The 24786-nt window shown below is 38.1% G+C and overlaps 1 protein-coding gene across 1 annotated transcript; it reads left to right on the top strand.

Annotated features, from left to right (window-relative positions):
- The first annotated feature begins 3703 nt into the window (after positions 1–3703).
- LOC134755092 (uncharacterized) lies at positions 3704–24786 on the top strand. The gene is made up of 7 exons (XM_063691570.1): positions 3704–3825; positions 6139–6256; positions 10692–10853; positions 19299–19532; positions 19939–20070; positions 20354–20526; positions 24630–24786. Exons 1-7 carry the CDS (start codon positions 3743–3745, stop codon positions 24709–24711), a joined length of 984 nt encoding a protein of 327 aa, XP_063547640.1. The 5' UTR covers positions 3704–3742; the 3' UTR covers positions 24712–24786.

A 24786-nucleotide genomic window follows, 5' to 3' on the forward strand; every position in this document is an offset into this window, starting at 1 on the left:
CTACTGACTAGGTGACTACTGACTAGTAACTTAATGACTTAAGTGAGTACTGATTGGAGATTGGATTGGATTGTATTATTATTATATGATTTGTGTGTGAAACGAACAGCGATATGTGAAAACGCTTTTGAAATTATGTTACCAGCCCTGAAAATACAAGAATTGACGTGGAATTGACGCGTTGTGGTTATCAATTTTAATGCGCAATAAAAGACATATAGTTGGTCAAGCAAATCTTGTCAGTAGCAATGTAAAGCAAACTAAAGTAGGGCAACACTCAAAGAGCAGTATTCATGCAGTATTGCGCTAAGAAAAGCAGCAATGTACTTCGAAGTCATTGAATCACAATGTTTTTTTTTTCGCTGAGCGCGCTCTTCGTATATACGTCAACTTAAATTGCCGCTCGCGGTTTATACTTTATTGAAACATTTTGAAATTGTTATTATTATGGAGTAAAAACGATGTTAATATTGTTAATTAATATGATTAACAGGTTTGACAAGATCAAAAAATATTTAGAATGTTGGAAAAAAGAATGTGAAACAAATCATTGTTTCCGCAGGTACATATCCTACTGGAATTTAATATTTTATTATGCTTACTGGGCGGCTCCATCCCCTTAGATCATTTTGTAAAACTAATTTATTAAATAAAGAATTTTGTATTTGAAATAAAACTATGAAAACGGATTATATCGCGTATATTGAATTTATAATACATCCCGACGTTTCGAACCCTTTACAGCGTTCGTGGTCAACGGGTGACTGAGGAAAAATTACAAAGTGCAAAAATACCCACATACTAAAATAATGAACAATCATAGACTAAAAACTTTAAGGCTGGTTGTACATGCAAAATCGGTTCATAAGGCTAGTTATACACTACAATTATTTTCAAGTAAAGATATATATATATACGCGATAAAAACTACGCCGGCTCCAACCCTACACCACGGACCCGAGAAGATTTAATTCCCTCCTAAATTGTAGGAGGGTACAATATGGGACCGGCAACAAACTCGCCGGGACACATCTTTTCAAAACATATTATACTCAGAATGTCCAACATCATCCAACAATGTAACGCTTCTCCTTGGCAAGAACCAGAGGCTTATCAAACTTGATTGAGTGATTGGCTTTATCCATGACATGCTCACAGACTGCAGACCTAGGTCGACGGTGCTTGACATCAGCTATGTGTTCCTTCACCCGAGTGGAAATGCTCCGTATCGTCTGCCCGACATATGATAGGCCACACTCACAGTCCAGCCTGTACACTCCTGCAATCTGTAGACGGGTTATTGCATTTTACAGGCCTCAGGAATTGTGACATCTTCTTCATTGGCTTGAAATATGTTTTTATAGAAGCACGCTTCAAGATGTGGCTGATCCTGTCCGTGACCCCCATGACAAAAGGCAGAATGGCAGGCCTGCGCTCGACTGTGGGGATCTTAATGTGGGACCTCTGGTTGACCACGCGATTTTGGAATTATTCGAACCTGAGATTCGAACACAGTGTTGCTAACCCGCGATTTTTCAAATTTGCCGCCTTTTTCTACTGACAAGATTTGCTTGACCCACTATATATAGTTGGTCAAGCAAATCTTGTCAGTAGAAAATACCGCGAAATTAAAATTTTCTATTAGATATTCCTTTGCCCCTACATTTTTTAATTTGCCGCCTTTTTCTACTGACAAGATCTGCGTGACCAACTATAGTTAAACCAGATTGTCAATAAATAAGAACCAAAAAACTATACTCATCCTTTTTTTTTGGGTGCTAGTACTAGTGTAAGACAAAGATAGTATGATTGTCTCTGTCTATGTTAGAAATGACACAGTCCTTTGACAAACTATAGTCTGTCAAGCCACTTCCGTGAGTAGAAAAAACCGGCCAAGTGCGAGTCGGATTCGCCCACCGAGGGTTCCGTACAAATTTACCTATTTTTAGGGTTCCGTACCTCAAAAGGAAAAAAACGGAACCCTTAAAGGATCACTCATGCGTCTGTCTGTCTGTCACAGCCTATTTTCTCCGAAACTACTGGACCAATCAAGTTGAAATTTGGTATGCATATGTAAGTTTGTGGCCCAAAGACGTACATGTAAAGTAAACAAATGAATTTTAAACATGAGGGCCACTTCTGGGGGGTAAATCAGAAAATTAAAAAATAAAGTTTTTCAAACTACATCGTGTTATATATCAAATGAAAGAGCTCATTGTGAGAATCTCAAATATATATATATTTTTTTATAATTTTAGGATAGACAGTTTAGAAGTTTTTCAAGAAAATATGCAAAAAATTACCATTCCCCCCCCCCTTTATCTCCGGAACTACTGGGTCTAAAATTTTGAAAAAATACACAAAATAGATCTTTACCTATAGATCACAGAAAAACCTATTAGAAATGTGCAGTCAAGCGTGTCGGACTTAATTACTTAGTTTTTGATCCGACCCCTACAGGTTTTTTAGACATTTCACTCACGATAATACTATTACTATTCTGTGCTCACGTTTAGTGATGGGTGGCGGGTAAATACCCGGGCTAGATCTACCCGGTATTTACCTTTTCTACCCAAATGAGTGGACCCATAAATAAAAGTTGGAAACGGAGTAATAAATTGAATTGAGATTATGTAAATAACAGTTTTTTTAACCGCCTTAAAAAAAAGGAGGTTCTCATTTGACAGTCATGTAGTTCTATCAAAAGTATAATATTCGTATTGACTAAGAAATTCGTCAAATGTTTAATATATTATCTTAATATATAAGTAATTCTCCTGTACGTGTGTTTGTCACCCTACTCCTCCTAAACGGCTCGACCGATTGCGATGAAATTTTGTGTGTATATTTCAATGGTTTCTTGAATAGTTGGGAAAAATAAATGGACCCGGTCCCCCGGTGGCACTGCTCTCGGTATACATATAACAAATTCGATTTACTGAAACCGATTTGGATGAAATTTTGTGTGTATATTTCAATGGGTACCTGGATTGTACGCCGAATCCAGCAACATAAAAACTAGTTTGATGTATTAAAAAGGTACTTAAATACAAAATACAGTACGTAGCGCGGCCCCCTCTTTTAAATATGTCGTTAAATTTAAATTAATCACAATTATTTAGCAGTGGCGCTAGTGAGCACGTTAATGGACTCTTAACTTAAAAGTTTGATATTTTCACAGCCTCAAGGGACTGTAGACCTGAGCATTTGGTACTTATTTCAACTCGATTCCTCCACGCGGTCCCGAGATAGAGGGTCTTGACAGACAGACGGACGGACGGCCCCTCTGGACGGCCAATCAAGCAAGCCAGAGCTGAGAGTCCTGCGGCCCCTGCGGGTCCCATTGGGGTCTACTCCGACCGAGGATGACACGCCGGAGGCGGAGACCCTGACCGACTCTCGGGAGCACTCGCGTCCGTAGGGTCGTTACTCCCCAACAGCTCGCCCCAAGCTGCCCTGCGGGCTTATTATTATTATTGTTAAGCGAGGATTAGACTAGCAAGAACTTGCATGCAATTTACGTTACATTGCTGACTACTAAGGTAAACTGCATTTAAAATGTTTATCAGATACCGCAATGTAATGAAAATTGCATTCAAGTTCTTGCTAGTCTAAACCTCGCTTTAAGATTCTTGCTTATCTCGCCGAATGCGAACGTGACCACTGTGCTGACCCGCAAGCGAGTTGCTAGTGGGAGTAGTGGGCGTACGGTCCGTTTCTAACACAAACATTTTAATTTAAAATGAAATACAATATTTTAGGTAATACTGATATGAAGGTTTCCCATGTTAGCATGGGAGGAGCATCTTTCAGCAACATTTACGGGTAAGTAACTACCTGATGAATTCTACTTGCATCCATATAAAATGAAGCCGATTTAATGTTTATAAATGATTATTTACCTAATACCTAGTGTTTAATTTATACGATGTATTTAACTATTTATAACAGCGTTATCACTTTTAAGTATCTTTAGTCCATGTTTTCTTACAGTCGTTTGTTTTAACTTCACTTTTAGTAGGTAGGTATGTAATGTACCTAATGTACCTACCTAACATCACAATCTTACCCGAGTCCAGAGGTTTGTTTTTGTATAAAATAACTTGTATGAAGTATGGATCAACTAAGCTGCGCCATCACACTTACATTTAATATTCCATTCCTTGAAAATTACTGGACAGATTTTGGTGAAACTTGCACTGTTCCGTAAATTCCAATAAATTAAAGTCAATAAATAAACCGGAGTAGTGCGGGTCGGACTCGCTCACCAAGGGTTCCGCACTTTTTAGTATTTGTTGTTATAGCGGCAACGGAAATAGATCATCTGTGAAAATTTCAACTATCACGGTTCATGAGATACAGCCTGGTGACAGACAGACGGACAGAGGAGAACCCTAAATAGATTACAGCCCGAGCAATAGTTTCGAAGGTACTTATAAGTTCGAAGTCGGAATGAAACGACTTGGTAACAATATCAGAGCTCGGAAGTTACGCGGCAAAACAAAACTGTCGCAATCATGCTAGAGTTAGAAACATTTTTTTACAGTTCACATGGTGCTACTTTCTCGCACTAGTGCATAAAGAGCACTTTTCGTGCATATGTCGAAAGTTTAAAGGGCCATATGTACTGTAAAACGTTGTACGATACACGTGCGAATAGGTAATTCGCAACTTGTGTCGATTTAAAACACTCCCTGCGGTCGTGTTTAAATTTATCGCCACTCGTTTCGAATTTCCTCTTTTCCGCACTTGTATCGTAAATAACTATTCTACAGACCTTCGAAATTACCCCACTTGCTTTCGAAATTACCCACTCCTTAAAAAATGGTTTCCAATTTTTTTTTTTTTTTATTTACATTTATTTCCAAAATCAAGCAAGGTATTAAAGCAACGTATTAAACCGTTGACCAATATATCCAATTTAGCAAAGATCTCATTACTTGGAAGGAATACTTCTTAGGTTCTGACTTACGAGCCCAAACCTTAACATATGTACTCTACACTCGCCTAAAAATATGTCGAATATATCCTATACCTAACTATTTACAAATCGTTTAGCACCGAAACGTCATATTATGTTTTGTCGTAATTACTTTGAGCTTGGACAATGGCCGACCGCTCACACAACCGTTTTTGTTTAACAGATTACCGTCTTAGGCGTAAAAATCATTTGAGAAGATTCATACTATACGTATCAGGCGACCAGAACCTGAAAAGGACAGAAATGTGAAAACCACAATAACCGTAACGTCATGTTAATTCCTGGGTTGACAACCTCTAATAATGGACTATGAAAACCTAGTTTGGGGTTATTTCGAAAGTACATTCATTCAAAGTTCCCCCGTGGGGTAAATTCGAATGCTTTTTTAAAACTACAGATAGACCGTTATGCTGTACTCATTAATACGACAAAAATAACAATCTAACGTAAAAACAAACGAACAATGATTTGACTTATCAGGTTCCCGAGTTATGTGCTATGGGGTAATTTCGAAAGTCCTCATAAGGCACTAAATCGCACTTTTTTTATTTAATCGACCGCAGCAAACGTGCGCTCACGACTAGCGATGCGAAGTGAACTGAAGCGGGGGGCAGATAAACATGGCGTCATGACAGGTGGTGCCAGTGTAGAAATTGTTTAGTAGAAATGTGTGATTTTCGACTTATCCCCATTTTCGAATTTATCCCAAAGCACCCTAATAAGAAAATTTACGTAAGGTTTTTATAAAATTATATAGAAACAGATGCAACTTCTTCTTCGAAATATACGTCAGTACACACAGCAGCACATGACATTTTATTTGGTTTGTGACAGTGATAGGAGTAGACAATCATTATCATTAATTTCTCAAACTTCTCTGGGAGTAAACAGTCGTTTATCACTATAAAGCCATTTATGTATACTGATAAATTATGTATACTACTTATAGGTAATTGTATCTGTTAGTTTTTTTTTTATATATTGTTTTTATTTGGAGTGTACACATGAAAAGCATGAATTGATAGCGTTCGATTTGTCGCGATTTATATTGTATGGCGCAACTATTAAATTTAAAACAACTTAAGTATATTATTCTTTCTCAATATTTCGAATAAATTGATTAACCTTTTTTAACCAAGTGGTTGACTTCATTCCAGATCATTTGATGAAGAAAAAAGTCTACAACTTATTAAGGAAACTCTAAGTTTTGGAGTAAACTACTTGGAAACTGGGCCGTGGTACGGTCAGGGAAGTTCAGAGAAAGTTATAGGCAAGGTACGTGGTACATCTTTATTTTGCTCATACTATATATTAATATTTGGTTTCCAAGATAAGCACTAAGCTGATCTTGTCACTGTCACCACAATTTATCAGAAGATTATGTAAGCATAATTTAATCATTACATATCTAATTAGTCTAATTATCTACGCACACTAATGATTGCGTTTATTATGTGGCATAAATTGGTTTATTACACTGGTTCTGGTACACTCAGCGTCGAAAACTCTGTAACAGTCAAAGTGGACAAATAGTTGACTACTTTGGTTGCTACAAAGTATTTGACGCTGAGTGTACATCCTATAGTGGGTACGCGCGGTAAACTTGCTGTTAAAGACCGTATCGTTAATTATGGGTACAATTACTTAAACATATGTTTAATTAGTGCTTAATGAGAGCCAAGTTCAATATATTATATATGCCTTGGTTGTGAATTCAACGACAAAAGAAGTGAGATCTAAATGGGTGCGAAGTTCAATGGTCAGTCCTGAAATTTATTTATAACAACATAAAAAATCCTATAACAACTCAAAGTATCATTTCTTTTTAACCGACTTCAATTTCATAGAAGGAGGAGGTTCTGTATTCGGTTGTGGCTATTTTTTTTATGTATGTTCACCGATTATTCCGAGACCCGTGGTCCGATTTGAGTAATTCTTTTTTTGTTCGATAGGAGCTACTTCCAAGTTGGTCCCATATTAATCTGGTTCTGATCTGATGATGGGATCCCTGAAGAATTGAGGGAACTCCTCAATTTTTAAAGGCACATGTATGGTGATTTGGGTGTTTTCATAAGCAACTTGAGCATTTTCTCTCGAAAACGACCAATTTGATGAAGTGAACCTGATGATGATGATTGTTTTGAAGATAGCGATGATGATTTTTTTAATGTAGGATGTTCAGCGATTACTCCGAGACCCGTGGTCCGACTTGAACAATTCTTTTTTTGTTTGAAAGGAACTACCTCCAAGGTGGTTCCACATTAATCTGGTGCTGTTCTGAGGAATTGAGGGAACTCCTCAATTTTTAAAGGCACATGTATGGTGATTTGGTCGTTTTCTTAAGCAACTTGAGCATTTTTTTCTCGAAAACCACCAATTTGATGAAGTGGAGCTGACGATGATGATTGTTTTGATGATAATGAATTCAGCGATTACTCCGGCACCCATGATCCGATTTGAGTTATTCTTTTTCTGTTTGAAAGAAGTTACCTCTCCAAGGTGTTTTCGTAATATTTTTGGTTTTGATCTGATGATGGAATCCGTGAGGAATTGAGGGAACTCCTCAATTTTTAAAGGCACGTGTATGGTAATTTCGGTGTTTTCTAAAGTAACTCAAGCATTTCCTCACCAAAACCACTAATTTGATGTAGTGCAACTGTAGCCTAACCACGAGTTTGGCACTAAATATTCTTCGTAACTTACTTTGTACACTAATACGCCAGTACGAGCGAGATGCATAAACAGTAAGTTACGCACACGATAGCGAATATATCAATGTCAAACTCGTGGTAAGGCTACTGATAACGTCCCTCGTATGTGTATTATGATTTTTGATGTAGGTAGTGTTGATAACAACCAAAGAGACTGAGAGGTGAAGTTAGAGGGTATTAGTGTTTGGGGGGTTTGAGGTTGGGGGTTGAGGGGGGGTGAGTTGATGGGTCGGGGACTGAGGGGTTGGGAGTTAAGGGATTGGGGGTTAGGGTTAGGAGTTAAGGGGTCTGGGGTTAGGGGTCGGGGAATGGCGGTTGAAGGGTTGGTGGTTTAGGGTCGAGGGGTTCAGTGATCAGGGGTTGATGTGCTGTGAGGTTGAGTGAACGGGGGGTTTGAGGGATTGGGTCAGTGGCGGGGCGGAGAATGGATTTAGTGACAGGAATGATTTCCCAGACGGACTCGAGCAAAATTCTGATTATTTAATAAAGTTTACGAATTTACAGTTAAACATGATTATGTTTTTCATTCATGTGTCACGCTCTTAACAATGTCTTACAACTAAAAATGGAAAAATAAAAGCTTTTATAAAAAAAAGATAAACCGACTTCAAAAAGGATGACATAAAATATTATCCTTTTTAGGGTTCCGTGTTTAAGTATATGCGTTACCAACTGATATTTTTTAAGTCGGTGCCAAGCCAAGTACTCCAAGTAGTAACAATACCAGTCAAAAATAATCAGCTTTATGCTATAAATCCCATTACAACTGTACAAATATTATAAACGTGAAAGCAATTATGTCTGCCTCTTTGTTACCTTTTCATGGCTAAACAACTGAACCGCTTTAGCTGAAATTTTGCATGAAGGTTCCTTGAATTGTTTTATATTTTGAAATGTAGTCCTCTGGATAAGCGACAGAAAATAACTCAGTCCCAATCCCACACTTGCGTGCTATGACTGTTCAATAATTAGTTAGAAATGCTCTTTAAAAAAATACGACGTCAAAACGTATTACATTTACACTAACGTGCCGACAAGCATGGTACGAACTGCGCTGCCGCTGTACATAAAGTTCGTTTATTGTCGTCGTGTAACGCTGCGTCTTACATAGGCGAACACTCGCGAACGCGAAGCGAAGCGACGCGGCACGGCGCGGCCGGCCCAATGCGTTCGCGTTCGCAACGAGATCGCCCACGCAGGACACTTCTATATAGGTATCAAAGGATTAATTAAGGCGCCGTGCCGCGCCGCTTCGCATTCGCGTGTTGTTCGCCTACGTAGTACGCTGCATTAGGTAATCCAACGTACATACTTATATAGCCGCATCTTTATCGAATTGCACCAAAATCCCTATGAATATATGGTTTAAAATTTGGCTTGGCACCGACTTCAAACATATCAGTTGGTAACGCATATACTTAAACACGGAACCTTAAAAAGAATAATATTTTATTTCATCCTTTTTGAAGTCGGTTTATCTTTTTTTTATAAAAGTTTTTATTAATACTTAGGATAATATATTGAAGCCTAAGGTTCGACTGACCATTGAACTTGGCACCCATTTAGATCTCACTTATTTTGTCGTTGAATTCAACAACCAAGGCATATATATGAAAATGAAAATGAAAAAATGAAAAATTGTTTATTTCGTTTAAGAATTACTTATACAGGTAAGCGTTGGTGCCTCTTTTTAAGTAAGAAAATACCTGTGTTAAGAGGCACCGCTCTTCCTTAAAATTGGTAATAAATGGTTTTAAAATATAAATATAAATTTAAAGAAATAAAAATGAACACAAGCTTATAGCTTAATTTAACCTAATGAGAAGATGGACTTGCAAGTCCATATGAGTGTGCGTGTGTGTCTGTGTGTGTGTGTGTAATGTGTGTGTGTGTGTGTGTGTGTGTGTGTGTGTGTGTGTGTGTGTGTGTGTGTGTGTGTGTGTGTGTGTGTGTGTGTGTGTGTTCGCGTGCGTGTGCGTGTGTGCGTGTGCGTGTGCGTGTGCGTGTGCGTGTGTGTGTGTGTGTGTGTGTGTGTGTTTAGGTTCCTAAAACATTTTGAATTAAGTTTTCTGTATCATAATAACTCTTACATTTAAGCCAGTCTGTTATAATTTTTTTACATTCATAAAATGGTAAGTGATATATATTTAAGTGCTTATGTATGACATTGTATAATTTGCCGGATTTATAGACAAATTGTCTACTAGCGTATGTGGTATTTATTGAAGTGGTTGGAATTATGTTACCGTTTAAACTAATATATTAAACTTGGCTCTCATTTCACATTTATGTTTTTGATGGAGTGTTTCTATCGACCTGCTCTTGTCATGGTTTAACGCCATGAAGGCTTTGGTTTTTGGTAGATTATTTTAGCTGTCTGCTTCATTCCGCTTGCGTCAGAAATTGACGGGAATCCAAAATGTTGCGTGAAAAGTCGTTTTTATGTAAAAATATAAATTCACCACATTTACACATTTATTTTGTGGATGCTCAATTGAGCAATCATGAAGAGGACCCTTAGATAACATGTTTTGGCAGCATATTAACCTTTTGTTTCTTTAAATCGGACCAAGGAGTCGGAGAAATAGTCTCAAACTAAGATCGATAGGCTTGGTAAAATTATATTTGCTACGCGATATTAAAAGCATCATAAAGTCCCTAAAATAAAAATAAAAAACCTTATATCAGATATACCGTAAAAATACCCTCAGACCATACCCTAAGAACATAGTAATACAAATATTACACATGTATTCATAGTAATATAAATAGTTAGACCAGGTTTCATCTGATGTACCCATAATTAACGATATGGTCTTTATGTCCTTTCATGCCTATAGCAATTCAGCAGCTGTCTATATGTAATTATCTATTCACTTCCTTATAATTGGAAAAAGTCGACCATTCAGCTGTTAATCAAATAATCACTGTTTTTTTCAAGCCATCAGGCAATGTTATCAAGTATACGGCACATGTTAATTTCGTTCTATCCGTTTTAGGCGCTCAAAGAAATCCCAAGAGATACGTACTTCATCGGCAGCAAAGTTGGACGCTACGAGAAAGATATCCGAAAAATGTTCGACTTCTCTGAAGAGAAGACAGAAGCGGCCGTGGATAACACTTTAAAACTTCTTGAACTTGAATACGTGGATCTGATTCAAGTTAAGTTACTTACAAATTTTCTCTTCAATCTTTCAGTTATAATCTCGGGAGAAGAAGTAGAACGTGTATCGGAGGCACGCAATCTGGGATTAATAATGGATGAATCTTTGCGTTTCGATGGGCATATTGCGGAAATTACAAGAAACGCATTTTATAGACTCACAATACTATATCGAATTCGGAATTTTATCAGCGTCGATCTGCGAATCAAACTTTGTAATTCTTTAGTACTTTCTAAATTTGATTATGCGGACATAGTCTACGGTCCACGTTTACTAGCCCGCACTGATCGTATAGTGCAGAGAGTGCAGAATGCATGTGCTCGTTATTGCTTCGGAATTCCGCCACGAGAGCATGTGACACCTTATTTGAACTCAGCAGGTATTCTCAAAATGGCATTTCGCAGAGAACTGCACCTGACATCTTTGTTGTTTGGAGTTTTTAAAACATCAGAGCCAGAGTATCTGTTCGATAAGTTCACTTGGCGCGCAAGCAGGTCGAGTTTGTATGGCATCAGATCGGTTTGTGACGAGTTGGTATTACCACGTCACCATACTGCTGCATTTCGAGGTAGCTTCAAATATACAGCAACGAAATGCTGGAATAATATACCTCCACCCCTCAAAAACTTAAATACAATAAGTAGTTTTAAATTGCGGTTTAAACAATATCTTTTAGCAATACAAAACTCGCTACCTCTTGGTACTAGACCCACGCCGTCATATTTAAAATGATTATATCTATGCACCTTATGTCTTTATTTATTTTTATCTATATTAAGTATTTTTGCACTCATATCTATCTATCATAAGCTTTGTTATGTTGTTACTAAGCCTACTTCAGTTTATTGGTATCGATTGGTTCAATCGATAATAGGCTTTCCGTCTTTGTAATAAGGTGCTGTAGTATAAAGGCGCTGCAACTGATCACCTATTTACGGCCGCTCGTCATAACTCACCGTGGTCCAGTGGCACGCAAGCTGGACTCGTAAGTTAGAGGACTGAGGTTCGATCCCCAGAACGGGGGAGCTTTTTGTATGTTTTTTCGTTTGTATTATCGGGGGATAATATGCAATTTAAAACATCAGGTTTGCGGTCAGTACGAGAAAAGAAGACTGGCATTTAAACTTGCAACGGCAAGTAATGTAGACATAGACATCCTCCGCTCGGTTTGTGATTTAGGATTGTAAATGTAATTATCGAAATAATTGTGTATCGAAATAATCCGGACATCCTACCAGCGGACGTTGATATATTTTTGTATTGTGAGTGGCCGTCTTAACTACATCAAAGGGGTAAGTTTTAGTACTAAGAGTAGTGGAGTGTTCAATTTGAAAATAGTCGATAATATTAGCTATTTAGTGTTGTAGCGGAGAGTAATGTTAATTGTGTTTTGTTTTAGCTTAACGTCATGCCCTTTTGGTGTACGGCTATAATTATTATAAGAGAATAAACGACGGAGCTAGCTTTTGCATTGGCAGCGGTTTGGTTGAGTACCTCGTCGGTCACCAGACGGAAACTCACCTGGCGTCCAACATTTAGTGTTATAAGATAGTTTAGTTAGTCTTAATAAATATTGTTAATAATTTCACTGTGGCCTTTATTAATTCCCTTGTCAACCCGTAACAATTTGGCGCCTAACGTAAAAAAAGAAAGAAACGGTTGATTGGCAAGCGGCCGTCACAGGTCCAAAGGTCGTTGAGGTGAATTTCAATTTTTGCATCGTAATCCTCGCGTTGTAATTTTTAATTATAGTTTTTTTTTTCATAGTTAAAGTATAGTTGATGATTAGGTGGTTTTGATTTTGTATTAAGAATATTAAGATAGTATTAATATAATTGTTATTAAAATAGTTTCTTAGATAAGTAATTTAGGGGAATTACATTGTGACTTGTTGCATTTTCGTAAAAATTATTGCTACGGTTAATGTTAATCTGGTTAAAATTGTTTTTTTTATCAGTGTGGCTATTCGCAGATTGTCTTGCGTATTTTTTTTATCCTAATTACTGATTTTTGTTTGTGAATTCTATTAAGAATGGATCCAAATTTTTTATTGAAGGATGAACTGGAGTTTGAGCTCGCAAGCCGAGGTATTGTTTTAAAATCAGCGACAGTGCCGGTCATGAAAAGGCTGTTGGCGGAACTAATGCATTCAGAGCTGGACAAAGGTTCAGGTTTAGAACTTAAGGCACACAAGTCAGGTTCTGTTCAGTATGACCTTGAAGTGTGTTCGGCAAAACTGCAGGTTCTGTCAAATTACATCGCAGAGTTGACTGGCAAACCAGATAGGACTTTGTTTAAACGGTTGATCTCCAGACTTTATCACGTTCAAAACAGGTTATCTTTAATGAAACAGGTGACCGAGGATGAGGGCAGTCGCAAGGAGGGCTTACTACAGCAGTGTCAGGTTCTGGTAGATAAGCTGGAAGGGCAGGACGACATTATAGAGGGCGAGGACCTGACTGTAGACGATAAAGAGACATTACAGAACACTTTAGGCGATTTAGGGCGTTTAATTATACAAAACTTGGAGGGTCAAGCTGGTGCAGCTGGTGTTCCTAAGGAAGCAGGGGGCGCTTCGGCGAGTAAAGTGGAGTGCGGGCACGGGGAGGTTTTGGATAGGTGTGATAGGAGTGTTGCGTTTTCAGCTGATCAGTGGGAGCAGAATAGAGGTACTAGATCTAGGTTGATGCGTCATTCGACCATTAATGAGGATGATGTGCTACCAAAACGGAAGTTAGTGCCGGTGCATCAGTGGGGTCTTAAATTCGCGGGAGGAAATAAAATGAGCGTGAACGCCTTCTTGGAACGAGTAAGTGAGTTAAAGGAAGCTAGGAATGCAAATGACATGGACTTATGGCGTTCCGCGATTGACTTTTTTGAAGGGGACGCTTTAGTCTGGTTTAGGGCCAATAAGGAATATGCAAATAGTTGGAATGAGTTGGTCATTCTTCTGAAGCGTGCGTTCCAGAGACCGTATTATCAGGAGGAGCTTTTAGCGGAGATACGGGCAAGGACTCAAGGAGGTGACGAGACGGTTCTGATATATATTGCTGTGATGCAGAACATGTTTAACCGTTTGCCTAACAGGGTCACGGAGCGTGAAAAGGTCCAGATAATTCAGAAAAATTTATCACCTTACTTCCAGCGTGCCATCTGTAGGGATAACTTTGATACACTTGCGGATATGATAAACGTGCTGAGAATTGTGGAACGAACGAAGTTGAACTGTGATAGTTTTGAGCAACCCAAAGTGTCTGTGAATGTCTTGGAGCCGGATCTGGCGTATAGAGGTGTGGCAAATAGTGTAGACGGAGCAGATAAACGGGTAGGAGAGATTGCAGAAATCAAGCCAACACAGGGCCAGGGACCGGTTCAGGCAGTAAGGCGTTGCTGGAACTGTCGAGAAGGTGGTCACGTTTTCAGGCAGTGTTCGATGCCGAAACAGCGATTATTTTGCTACAGATGTGGGAAGTTTGGAACAACAACAAAAGATTGTGGTTGCCAGGGAAAAGAGCAAGGGGGAAGTTCGAGTCTTGCCAACTGAATTTCTCCCTAGGACGTGAAAGTTGTGAGTGGCAAACATGGTTGGACACAATAAAGAACTTCTTCGCCCATAATGATGGTGATTTGTGCCCGTTAGTAGTAAAAAAGAGTAATGATAATAGAAATTATGTAGTTTTAAGTATTTTAGGTTATGATTGCGTGGGATTGCTCGATGGTGGAGCATGTCGCACGGTTACTAATGCAAGATTTGCAGAGACTCTTACGAGACTTGGGTTAAAAGCCGTTAAGAGGGATCCGATTGAGATGTCAGTGGCTGATGGAGTGGCACACCCGATCACGGAAGTAGTTGATGTGCCCATAAACTTCGACAATCAGTTTAAGGTAATTCCGGTTATGGTCATGCCAGCCTTAAAGCAGGATTTTGTCTTGGGCCAAGATTTTTTTGATGAGTTCGGCATTGGATTGCGGTTTAGGGGTAAAAGCATAGATAAAAAGGTGGAATTAGCTGCGATTACGGTAACAAACGCGCCGGTAATCATAGCTAGAGAAAACCTCACTTCGAGTCAGCAGGGGTGTTTGGAAGTATTGATAGAAGAGATGAAGAACTCAGTCGGAAATGGGTTAGGGAGAACGGACATCTTAAAACATAGTATAGACACTGGGGGAAGTAAGCCGATACATCAAAAGCAGTACAATTTCTCGCCTATTGTAAAGCAAGCGATTGAAAAGGAATTGGATGACATGCTGGCCAAAGACGTAGTAGAACCATCTTACAGCTCTTGGTGCTCGCCGGTGCTAATCGTTAAAAAGCCTAATGGCGAAAACAGATTATGTCTGGATAGCAGACAGCTAAATAAGGTTACCAAACGAGATACGTACCCTTTGCCTAGAGTCGCAAATATATTGGACAGTTTACGTAATGCTAAATTCTTGAGTACTATCGATTTAAAATCTGCCTTTTGGCAAATTCGACTAGAGGAAGGTAGCAAAGAGAAAACAGCTTTCGCGGTTCCGGGCAGAGGGCTGTTTCATTTTAAGGTGATGCCGTTTGGGTTAGTGAACGCGTCTCAGACTCAGCAAAGACTTATGGACATTCTGTTTCAAGCTGAGGAAGGCAAAGTCTGGGCCTATCTCGACGACATTGTTATATGTTCGGCGACATTCGAAGAGCACTTACGCCTATTAAGGAAAGTTATGACGGTTTTGAAGAAGGCTAACCTAACAATTAATTAACTTATCCAAAGTGTAAATTTGCTAGGCCTAATCTAAGATACCTTGGATACATCGTAGACAAGGATGGTCTTAGAACAGACCCGGAAAAGGTGGAAGCCATATTAAACTTTGCTAGACCCAAAACGTTTACGGAATTGAAGAGGTTTATAGGGCTTGCAAGTTGGTACAGGCGCTTTGTTAAGGACTTTGCAATGGTGGCAGCTCCACTACACGACTTGACCAAGGGAAAGAAGAAGAAGTTGGACTGGACTGAGGAAGCTGAAACAGCCTGGTTAAGCCTAAAGACCTTGTTAACTTCAACACCGGTGATGACGTGTCCCGATTACACGAAGCCGTTCGTCGTTCAGTGTGACGCCTCCAGTACAGGCATCGGAGCTGTTCTTTGTCAGCGAGTGGCCGAAGTTGACCAGCCGATAGCTTATTTAAGTCGGAAACTAACTGATACAGAGGCAAAATATTCGGCTTCAGAAAGGGAACTACTGAGTGTCGTTTTTGCAATAGAAAAATTTAGGCCGTACATTGATGGGACTCATTTCACGGTTGTGACGGATCATAGCGCGCTACTTTGGCTTCATAAGATGAAAGACCCTCATGGCAGATTGGCACGCTGGGCTATGAAGCTACAGCAATTCGACTTTGATATCATTCACAGACCGGGAAAATGTCACATAGTTCCTGATGCGTTATCTCGAGGTGTACCTCAGACAGATGAAATTGACGTGTTAGAAATCCTAGATAGTCACAAAGACACCTGGTATAGGAATAAGGTGGCGAAGGTAGCTACTGAGGGGCAAGAAACTGGATGGATGGTTAGCGATGGTCTCCTGTTTAAAAAAGTTCCAATGAAGGAATTTCCTAATGACGAAGATATGTGGAAACTTTTCGTGCCAGAGCCGCTACGCCAGAAGGTTCTACAAGAGTGTCATGACATTCCCACTTCTGGACATTTAGGGATAAGGAAAACATACTTCAGGATTAAGCAGAAATTTTTTTGGCCCAACTTGTTAGATGACGTGAAACAATATGTGAGGGCGTGTGAATGTTGTGCCAGTCGTAAAGTTTCCCAAGAGCTGCCTTTAGGTCATATGGGGCAGCACAGAGAAGTAAAGTGGCCTTGGGAAGTAGTAGCCATGGACTTTATGGGTCCCTTTCCAAAGAGTAAGAAGTGTAACACCATGTTATTAGTAGTAACTTGCTTGTTCAGTAAGTTCACCGTTTTATTTCCTCTGCGTACGGGCAAGGCGGATAAAATGTGCGACTCTAGAAAAACTATTTTTATTACTTGGTGCACCAAAAGTAATCGTTTGTGATAATGGAAGACAGTATGAGTCACATTCATTTAAGGACTTAGCTGCAAAATACTGTATAGAAATTAGGTACACTCCACATTATCATCCGCAGAGCAATCCAACCGAGAGGGTGAATCGCGTGGTAGGGACAATGATTTCTTCTTATATAACATCCAAGAAACATAATGAATGGGATAGCAACATAAACGAGTTAGGTCATGCAATCAGAACGGCAGTTCATGAGACTACGGGGCGAACTCCTTCATACTTATTTCTAGGTAGGGAAACTACGGTCTCGAATTTAGCTCCCATGCCGTCAGCTCAACCGATAGTTATTCCAACCGATAGTGTCGCCATTAATACGGGACCTTATCTCAACAGTCTGGAAGAAAGAAGGGCTATATTCAGAGAGGTGCAAGATAAAATAAAAAACGCACATCTCAAAAGTAGTTATCGATATAACCAAAAAACAAGAGAGGCAACCTTTGAGGTGGGTGATATAGTCTGGAGAAGAACCAAACATTTGTCTAAGGCCAGTAATAAATTTATGGCAAAATTAGCTCCAAAATTTGACAGGGCTGTCGTAGTGGAAAAACTTTCTGATATTGTGTTTAGATTAAATAATGCTCATGGCAAGAACATAGGTGTATGGCATATCAAAGATTTGAAACCCTACTATGTAAAAAAATAAATAAATAAATAAATTTATTTATTTTTATTGAGGGACGGGGCATGTTATGTTGTTACTAAGCCTACTTCAGTTTATTGGTATCGATTGGTTCAATCGATAATAGGCCTTCCGTCTTTGTAATAAGGTGCTGTAGTATAAAGGCGCTGCAACTGATCACCTATTTACGGCCGCTCGTCATAACTCACCGTGGTCCAGTGGCACGCAAGCTGGACTCGTAAGTTAGAGGACTGAGGTTCGATCCCCAGAACGGGGGAGCTTTTTGTATGTTTTTTCGTTTGTATTATCGGGGGATAATATGCAATTTAAAACATCAGGTTTGCGGTCAGTACGAGAAAAGAAGACTGGCATTTAAACTTGCAACGGCAAGTAATGTAGACATAGACATCCTCCGCTCGGTTTGTGATTTAGGATTGTAAATGTAATTATCGAAATAATTGTGTATCGAAATAATCCGGACATCCTACCAGCGGACGTTGATATATTTTTGTATTGTGAGTGGCCGTCTTAACTACATCAAAGGGGTAAGTTTTAGTACTAAGAGTAGTGGAGTGTTTAATTTGAAAATAGTCGATAATATTAGCTATTTAGTGTTGTAGCGGAGAGTAATGTTAATTGTGTTTTGTTTTAGCTTAACGTCATGCCCTTTTGGTGTACGGCTATAATTATTATAAGAGAATAAACGACGGAGCTAGCTTTTGCATTGGCAGCGGTTTGGTTGAGTACCTCGTCGGTCACCAGACGGAAACTCACCTGGCGTCCAACATTTAGTGTTATAAGATAGTTTAGTTAGTCTTAATAAATATTGTTAATAATTTCACTGTGGCCTTTATTAATTCCCTTGTCAACCCGTAACAGCTTATATACTTCCTTTAATACATATGTAACTATTAAATTCTGCTTACACACTATACCAGCAATTGTTCTGTCCAAATTCTAAAACATAGTTTACACTCATACATACATGTTAACATAATTCTAAGCCATTTAGTTTTCGACTAACAGCGAGTAAGGGATAATGTATCAAGGGTCTGCCTGAAAACCAGCGTTGTAGTAAATACACTGCAACATTATGCTGAGGCAAGCTCCTATTTAACACGCATGAATATTTGTCTCTGATGTGCAACTCAATTTCTTAGTTTTGTAAGTCTAAATTTAAGGTTTATCTATAAAAAATGTACTACGCTATCTGTTAACTCTGCCATTTCATGTGATGTTGAATAAAAATGTTCTATTCTATTCTATTCTATTCTAAATTTTGCTTACATTTTTTAATTTAATCAAGGACTAGATTATCTGGCACAAACCCAGTCGCCGTGCCGTGACCGAAACCGGCCAAGGCATAATAGTCCGGTAGCCGGCTGCATGAAACCCTACCTGATAATAAAAATATAAAATACCTACCTACTCTGTGGGGGTAGCTGACTTTTAGTGCCTTCAACTGCTCTTGGTCGGCCGCGGCTTAACTTGGAAAAGTACAAGAATTCATCAAAAAATTACCTCATCGGAAAATCGAATGAAACTTGTACGGTCTTTTAACTTTCTTGAAATTGTCTTGTCGTCAAGCTTAATATTTAAATTATTACTAAAGTCATCAAAGGAGTGCTGAGAATCGTCATCAGTCCCAAACTACTTCTTGCCCGCCGATTTAAGTTTCAAACAGGATAATTTGTAAACAGACATAGACAAGCACACTTCTTTATCTATAATTTTGTTTTCGTTTTTCAGATGCACGATATCACTTTTGCACCGGACATTTCAATCATTCTAAAAGAAACCTTGCCAGCATTGGACAGAGCTGTGAAAGATGGCAAAGCCAGATATATCGGAGTAGCTGACTATGATTTAGATTTGATGAAGGAGATAATTGAAGAGTCTGACATCCACCTATCTACAATTCTGTCATATTCTAAATCCACGTTAGTTGACAACCGATTACAAAATTACACAAAATACTTTAAGGTGTGTACATTGTCCCTATCATTTCGGATGTTCATATATTATATTTAGTGGGGCTTTTTGGTGCAGCAAGGTGTCTAAAAGCAAAAAAGTAAGGACGTTTCAGCCTTAAATACCATGCCTTGTCCTTGTATTCGTAGTAGTACGCCTATTTATTAGGGGGTATCGAAAACTAGTAAGTGTTAGATCTCGGATTACGCATACCATACGCATAGTTGTTAGAACCTGAAGAGCTAGCGATAGTTGCATTGCAGTATCTACAAATTGTGCCCACAACTACAGATTGTACCTTTATTTGTGGGCACAATTTAATTTCTATCTTAATGATAGGTAGGTACCTACATATAGCATGTTTGTCTTTCTCGCTATTCTTGTCTGGTCATCCTCCTCGTACATATCCATTCCGCAGAGTAGAGGCGTGGGCATAATAAACGCAGCGGCTACCGGCATGGGCCTTCTGACCAACCGCGGCCCGCAGCCCTGGCACCCAGCAAGTGATAACATCAAAGCTCTTTGCCAACGAGCGTCTAATTACTGCAAGGTAGTGCATGATTTTCTCGGATTTCCATTGTGCTTGTACATCACACATCACACTATTCACACTACGCTACTACTTAGGTCTAGTACAATGGTACTTATATGGGTACCTAAATAGACATAGGCTTTTGGTTACAGGAGTTACAGATATATTGGAAACAAAAATCTACCTATAGATCGCGACAGTACTTAATTTGACTAAGGCGACTCGAGTACTATTTTTTTATACAAATATCATATAATTACCTACTACTAAATTATTTAATTACTAATATTGTGATTTGTAGGATCAAGGGGTGGAGCTGGCTCGACTAGCAACATGGTTTACCTTAAACCAACCAGACGTTGATACGAACGTGTGCGGATTTTTCAACATAGAGCAAATGGAGGACACCTTGAATGTCTCAGATAAAGGGCTCACTGAACATGAAAAGGCGGTGTTAGCTCATCTGCAGTTGAGGCAACTATTTTTTTATGTATCTATGAGTATAGTTATGAAATACTAATGATTAAATTAAATACTAATACTAATATTAATTCATTTTAATGACCTAATTCAACATTAAATCATTTTACGGTTTAGACTCACTTGTTTTAGTCACTCGCGCGACATGTTTCGGAGAGCCTAGGTCTCCTAGGCCTAGGTTTAAATTCGACCTAATTCAACATAAAATTTATATACATTTGTTTGTATTTGGTTTTGGTGGTAGTTGCGCGATATTTGTATTTAGGTACCTACCAGATTACTCTTTATTTGTAATCAAATAGGTACATCTAATCAAGATTAGGAGAGAATTTTCGAAATCGGTATTATTATATGCGTAAATATAGGTACTACAGTTCCTATTACTCTACTATCTGCCTACTTAAAAAATAAAACCATACAGTTGATATTGAAAGAAGGCTAGGAAGGAATATTATGGTTAGGAATATATTGGTATGTAATTTATGTCTATATAATATACTAGCTTTTGCCCGCGACTTCGTCTGCGTGGACTTAGTAACGGCACTTAAAGTATAGCGCCTGGAAAAATTCTCATAGCAATTATTCAATTTGAGCATATTATATATAAAATAAAAAAAATAAAAATAAAATAAATAAACCGAATTTAAACTGTTGTGAGACATACTAATATTAAATCATTTTACGGTTTAGACTCACTTGTTTTAGTCACTCGCGCGACATGTTTCGGAGAGCCTAGGTCTCCTTTCTCAAGCACTAATAGTGCGAGCAGCGTTCACGACGACCGTGTGTTGCGTACTCACTACTACGCTCTCCGAAACATGTCGCGCGAGTGACTAAAACAAGTGAGTCTAAACCGTAAAATGATTTAATAAAAAATAAAAAAATCATTTATTTCGGACAATTCGGAATCCATATACAATTTACATATCAAATATTAAAATATTATAATTAAAATTAAAATTAGAATTAAAATTAAAATACAATCAACTTTAAAAAACTTAGATATCAAATTTAAAATTTAAAATAGTACTATAAGGTAAGGTAAGGTAAGCTAAGATAAGATAAGATAATATAAGGTAAGGTAAGATGTCATAAGATAAGATAGGATATGATAGGAGAAGAGAAGAGAATAGAGGGAAATTTTTGGGGTCTCCGGTACTCAACTACTTCCATACCCAATTTCATGTAAATCGGTTTAGTGCTTATTGATTCCCCATACAAATTTCCACCCCCCTAAAGGGCAATTTCTGGAATAATCACTACCCTATGTCCTTCCCCGGGACTCGAACTATCTCTACGTCAAATTTCAACTCAATCGGTTCAGCGGTTTTCAGAGGCCTTATTCCTACAAACGAGCATATTTTGCAAAATGCTTCCTTTTTCATTCAACATTACGACGTAACTATTAGTATTTTTTCAAAAAACTGTTAACGTTCTTAAATAATCATTTCCTAAACTAGCGGCTGAAATAGTTAAAGTTTTCATTTTCTCTTTTTAAACCTAAAAAAAAAAGAATTACGCAAATCGGACCACGGGTCTCGGAATAATCGGTGAACATACATAAAAAAAAAAAAAAAAATAGCCACAACCGAATACAGAACTATTCTATGAAATTGAAGTCGGTTAATAAATGAGTTTTCCTGGGAGTATTTTTCAAAATTTGCAGTGAGAAGTGTCGTTTCGGTTGCCAATTTTGCAGTAAACAAGAATCATTTGGTATACATGAATGATTACAATTCAATTCACCATATCTTGTACGAGGGGCTGAAATGATTGAAAAACAAAGATTCATTTAAAAAAATTGATAAAATACCTTCCGAGTTTTCTTCATTTTTTCGGTGAAAACAGGGTCGCATTATATTTTTTTATTGCAAATTGTACTTACATTTTGCCCTCAAAATAATATTATAGCAAACTAACTTTATGTGAACCCATAAAAAAAATCATAACTATAGAACCTATTTTCCCGTAAGTTTAAATATTTTTCAAAGACGTATAAATCACGCTGCACCGACACTGCACGCTCAGTCTCCGCCGAGCGCGCTTAGGGGACGGACCTGTGCTCGATCGTCAGGCGTTTGTTTCGTTCGTAACCAACGAGCTAGTTCCGAGAAGTGGTGTATACTGCGATTAGAAAATCTTGATCCTTAGGTGATCAATGTGTTTATAGGTACATTTTATATCACAAATATTAATTTTTTTCGCCTAGGTGATCGGGTCTGTTCAGGGTGCCTAGCCAAGATGCCAACCGTTTAGGTACCTATAGTTTACATTAAAACCAAATCTGTAGCTGGCCTCTGGATGGGTAGTAGAAACGGGTTCCGTATGTCTTTCCTTTCCAGATGACCAAGGTGCCTAGCCAAGATGCCAACCGTTTAGGTATCTATAATATAATTCACATTAAAACCAAATCTGTAGCTGGCCTCTAAAATGGGTAGTAGAAACGCGTTCCTTATGTCTTTCGGTTTCCAGATGACCAGGGTGCCTAGCCAAAATGCCAACCGTTTAGGTACCTATAGTCTACATTAAAACCAAATCTGTAGCTGGCCTCTGAATGGGTAGTAGAAACGCGTTCCGTATGTCTTTCCCTTTCCAGATGGCCAGGGTGTCCAGCCAAGATGCCAACCGTTTACGCTCCGTAGCGAACGAAACGCAACTGTATCCGTTCGATTTAGTATGTAAGAGTGATAGAGAGAGATTACCCTATCGTTCGCTGAGGAACGAACGACACGGACGACATGAAAACGTATTATATCGCGTATATTGAATTTATAATACATTTTCAAAGTTTTATTTTATGAGTAACTATCGCGGTAACCGAAGACAATTTAATAAAATAGTAGATTGTGTCACAAGGGAGCAAAATGACATATCTACGGCGAGTGCGTACAACTGAATCCTAAACGAAGCGAAGGATTCTATAATAGAATCCTGAGCGTAGCGAGGGATTCTAACATAGAATCCTGAGCGTAGTGAGGGATTCAAGTGTTAACGCCCAAGGTGAAAATAATTTTGCTACCATGTGACACATACTGCTTTTCACATCACCTATGAGAAAATTACATACATATATTAGGTTTAAAAACATTATTATTTTAAGCAAAGATCGATACGGACAAAGTGCCAAAAATATGTATACACGACCTTAGTATAGGTACAACATACTTCTGGCACTTTGTCCGTATCGATATTTTCAGACGTGACTGTACTGACAAATTAAAAGTACCTACAGCTCATAATTATGTACCTAATATCTTTTTAAAGACAGCAGCAAACACCTAAAATGAAACAATGAAAATCAAGTACATTATTTTTGTTGATTTTTCTGGTAACAAATTAGCTCTTACCCCTGTGAACCAAATCTTCGGAAGAACACTATGAAGACTGATATCACTTATACATATTTATTATTATAAAGTTATTGATTTAAACTAAGTATTTACAAATTTATACACAATACAGAACCGCATAATTATGCTTTGTGAAATATTAAATTTGAACAAAACTTTTTAAACATAAACTTTTTAAATTGCATAGACAAGTATGGCTGCGTTTAAGGAGACCTAAAATGTCAAAATAAAATTAAAATTATTAAACTAATGTTTTTTACGTTTCTTTGTAAATATTACGCTAATTAATTAATTTACTTAATTTAAATATGCCAATAAATTATTTAAAATACGCTAATTACATTTATTGTTTACAATTACAACAAAATATTATTTAATTTAGAAAAATTGTATGCACGCAATCGATTATAAAGAAATTGTAATCGATTATATGCATACTAATTTTATATGTCTTTGTGTCAATATTTCATACTATATAAATTGTCCTTGAAAAGAAAAGTGCCACTTTGATCCCTCCTAGCAGGGAAGAAAAGTTCCCTTTTCGAATAGGTGATGTGAAAATAATGTTACTTGCTATTGAAATCGACAACGATCAAGATTATTCTTCTCTGCGTTCAAAACGCGTTATAGTTGCCTGCGCTCGCGTACCGCGCGTCAACGACAGACAGACAGACAGACAGATTTTCGCATTTATGGATATGGATGTATTTACTTATATTGCGATGTTAAATTATACATTTTTTTTAGGTTTTTTGACAATGTTACACTACACTGGGATGAAGTGGAATTGAATGCATACAAAACAAAATTAGAGAACATTACTACATAATAATAACTTAACTTACCCTGGGCAAATAGAGGTACAATCAGCGACAGAAACTTCAGATTGCCAAGCCTAAAAACG

Source organism: Cydia strobilella, chromosome Z, assembly GCF_947568885.1.
Source record: "Cydia strobilella chromosome Z, ilCydStro3.1, whole genome shotgun sequence".
Lineage (NCBI taxonomy): Eukaryota > Metazoa > Arthropoda > Insecta > Lepidoptera > Tortricidae > Cydia > Cydia strobilella.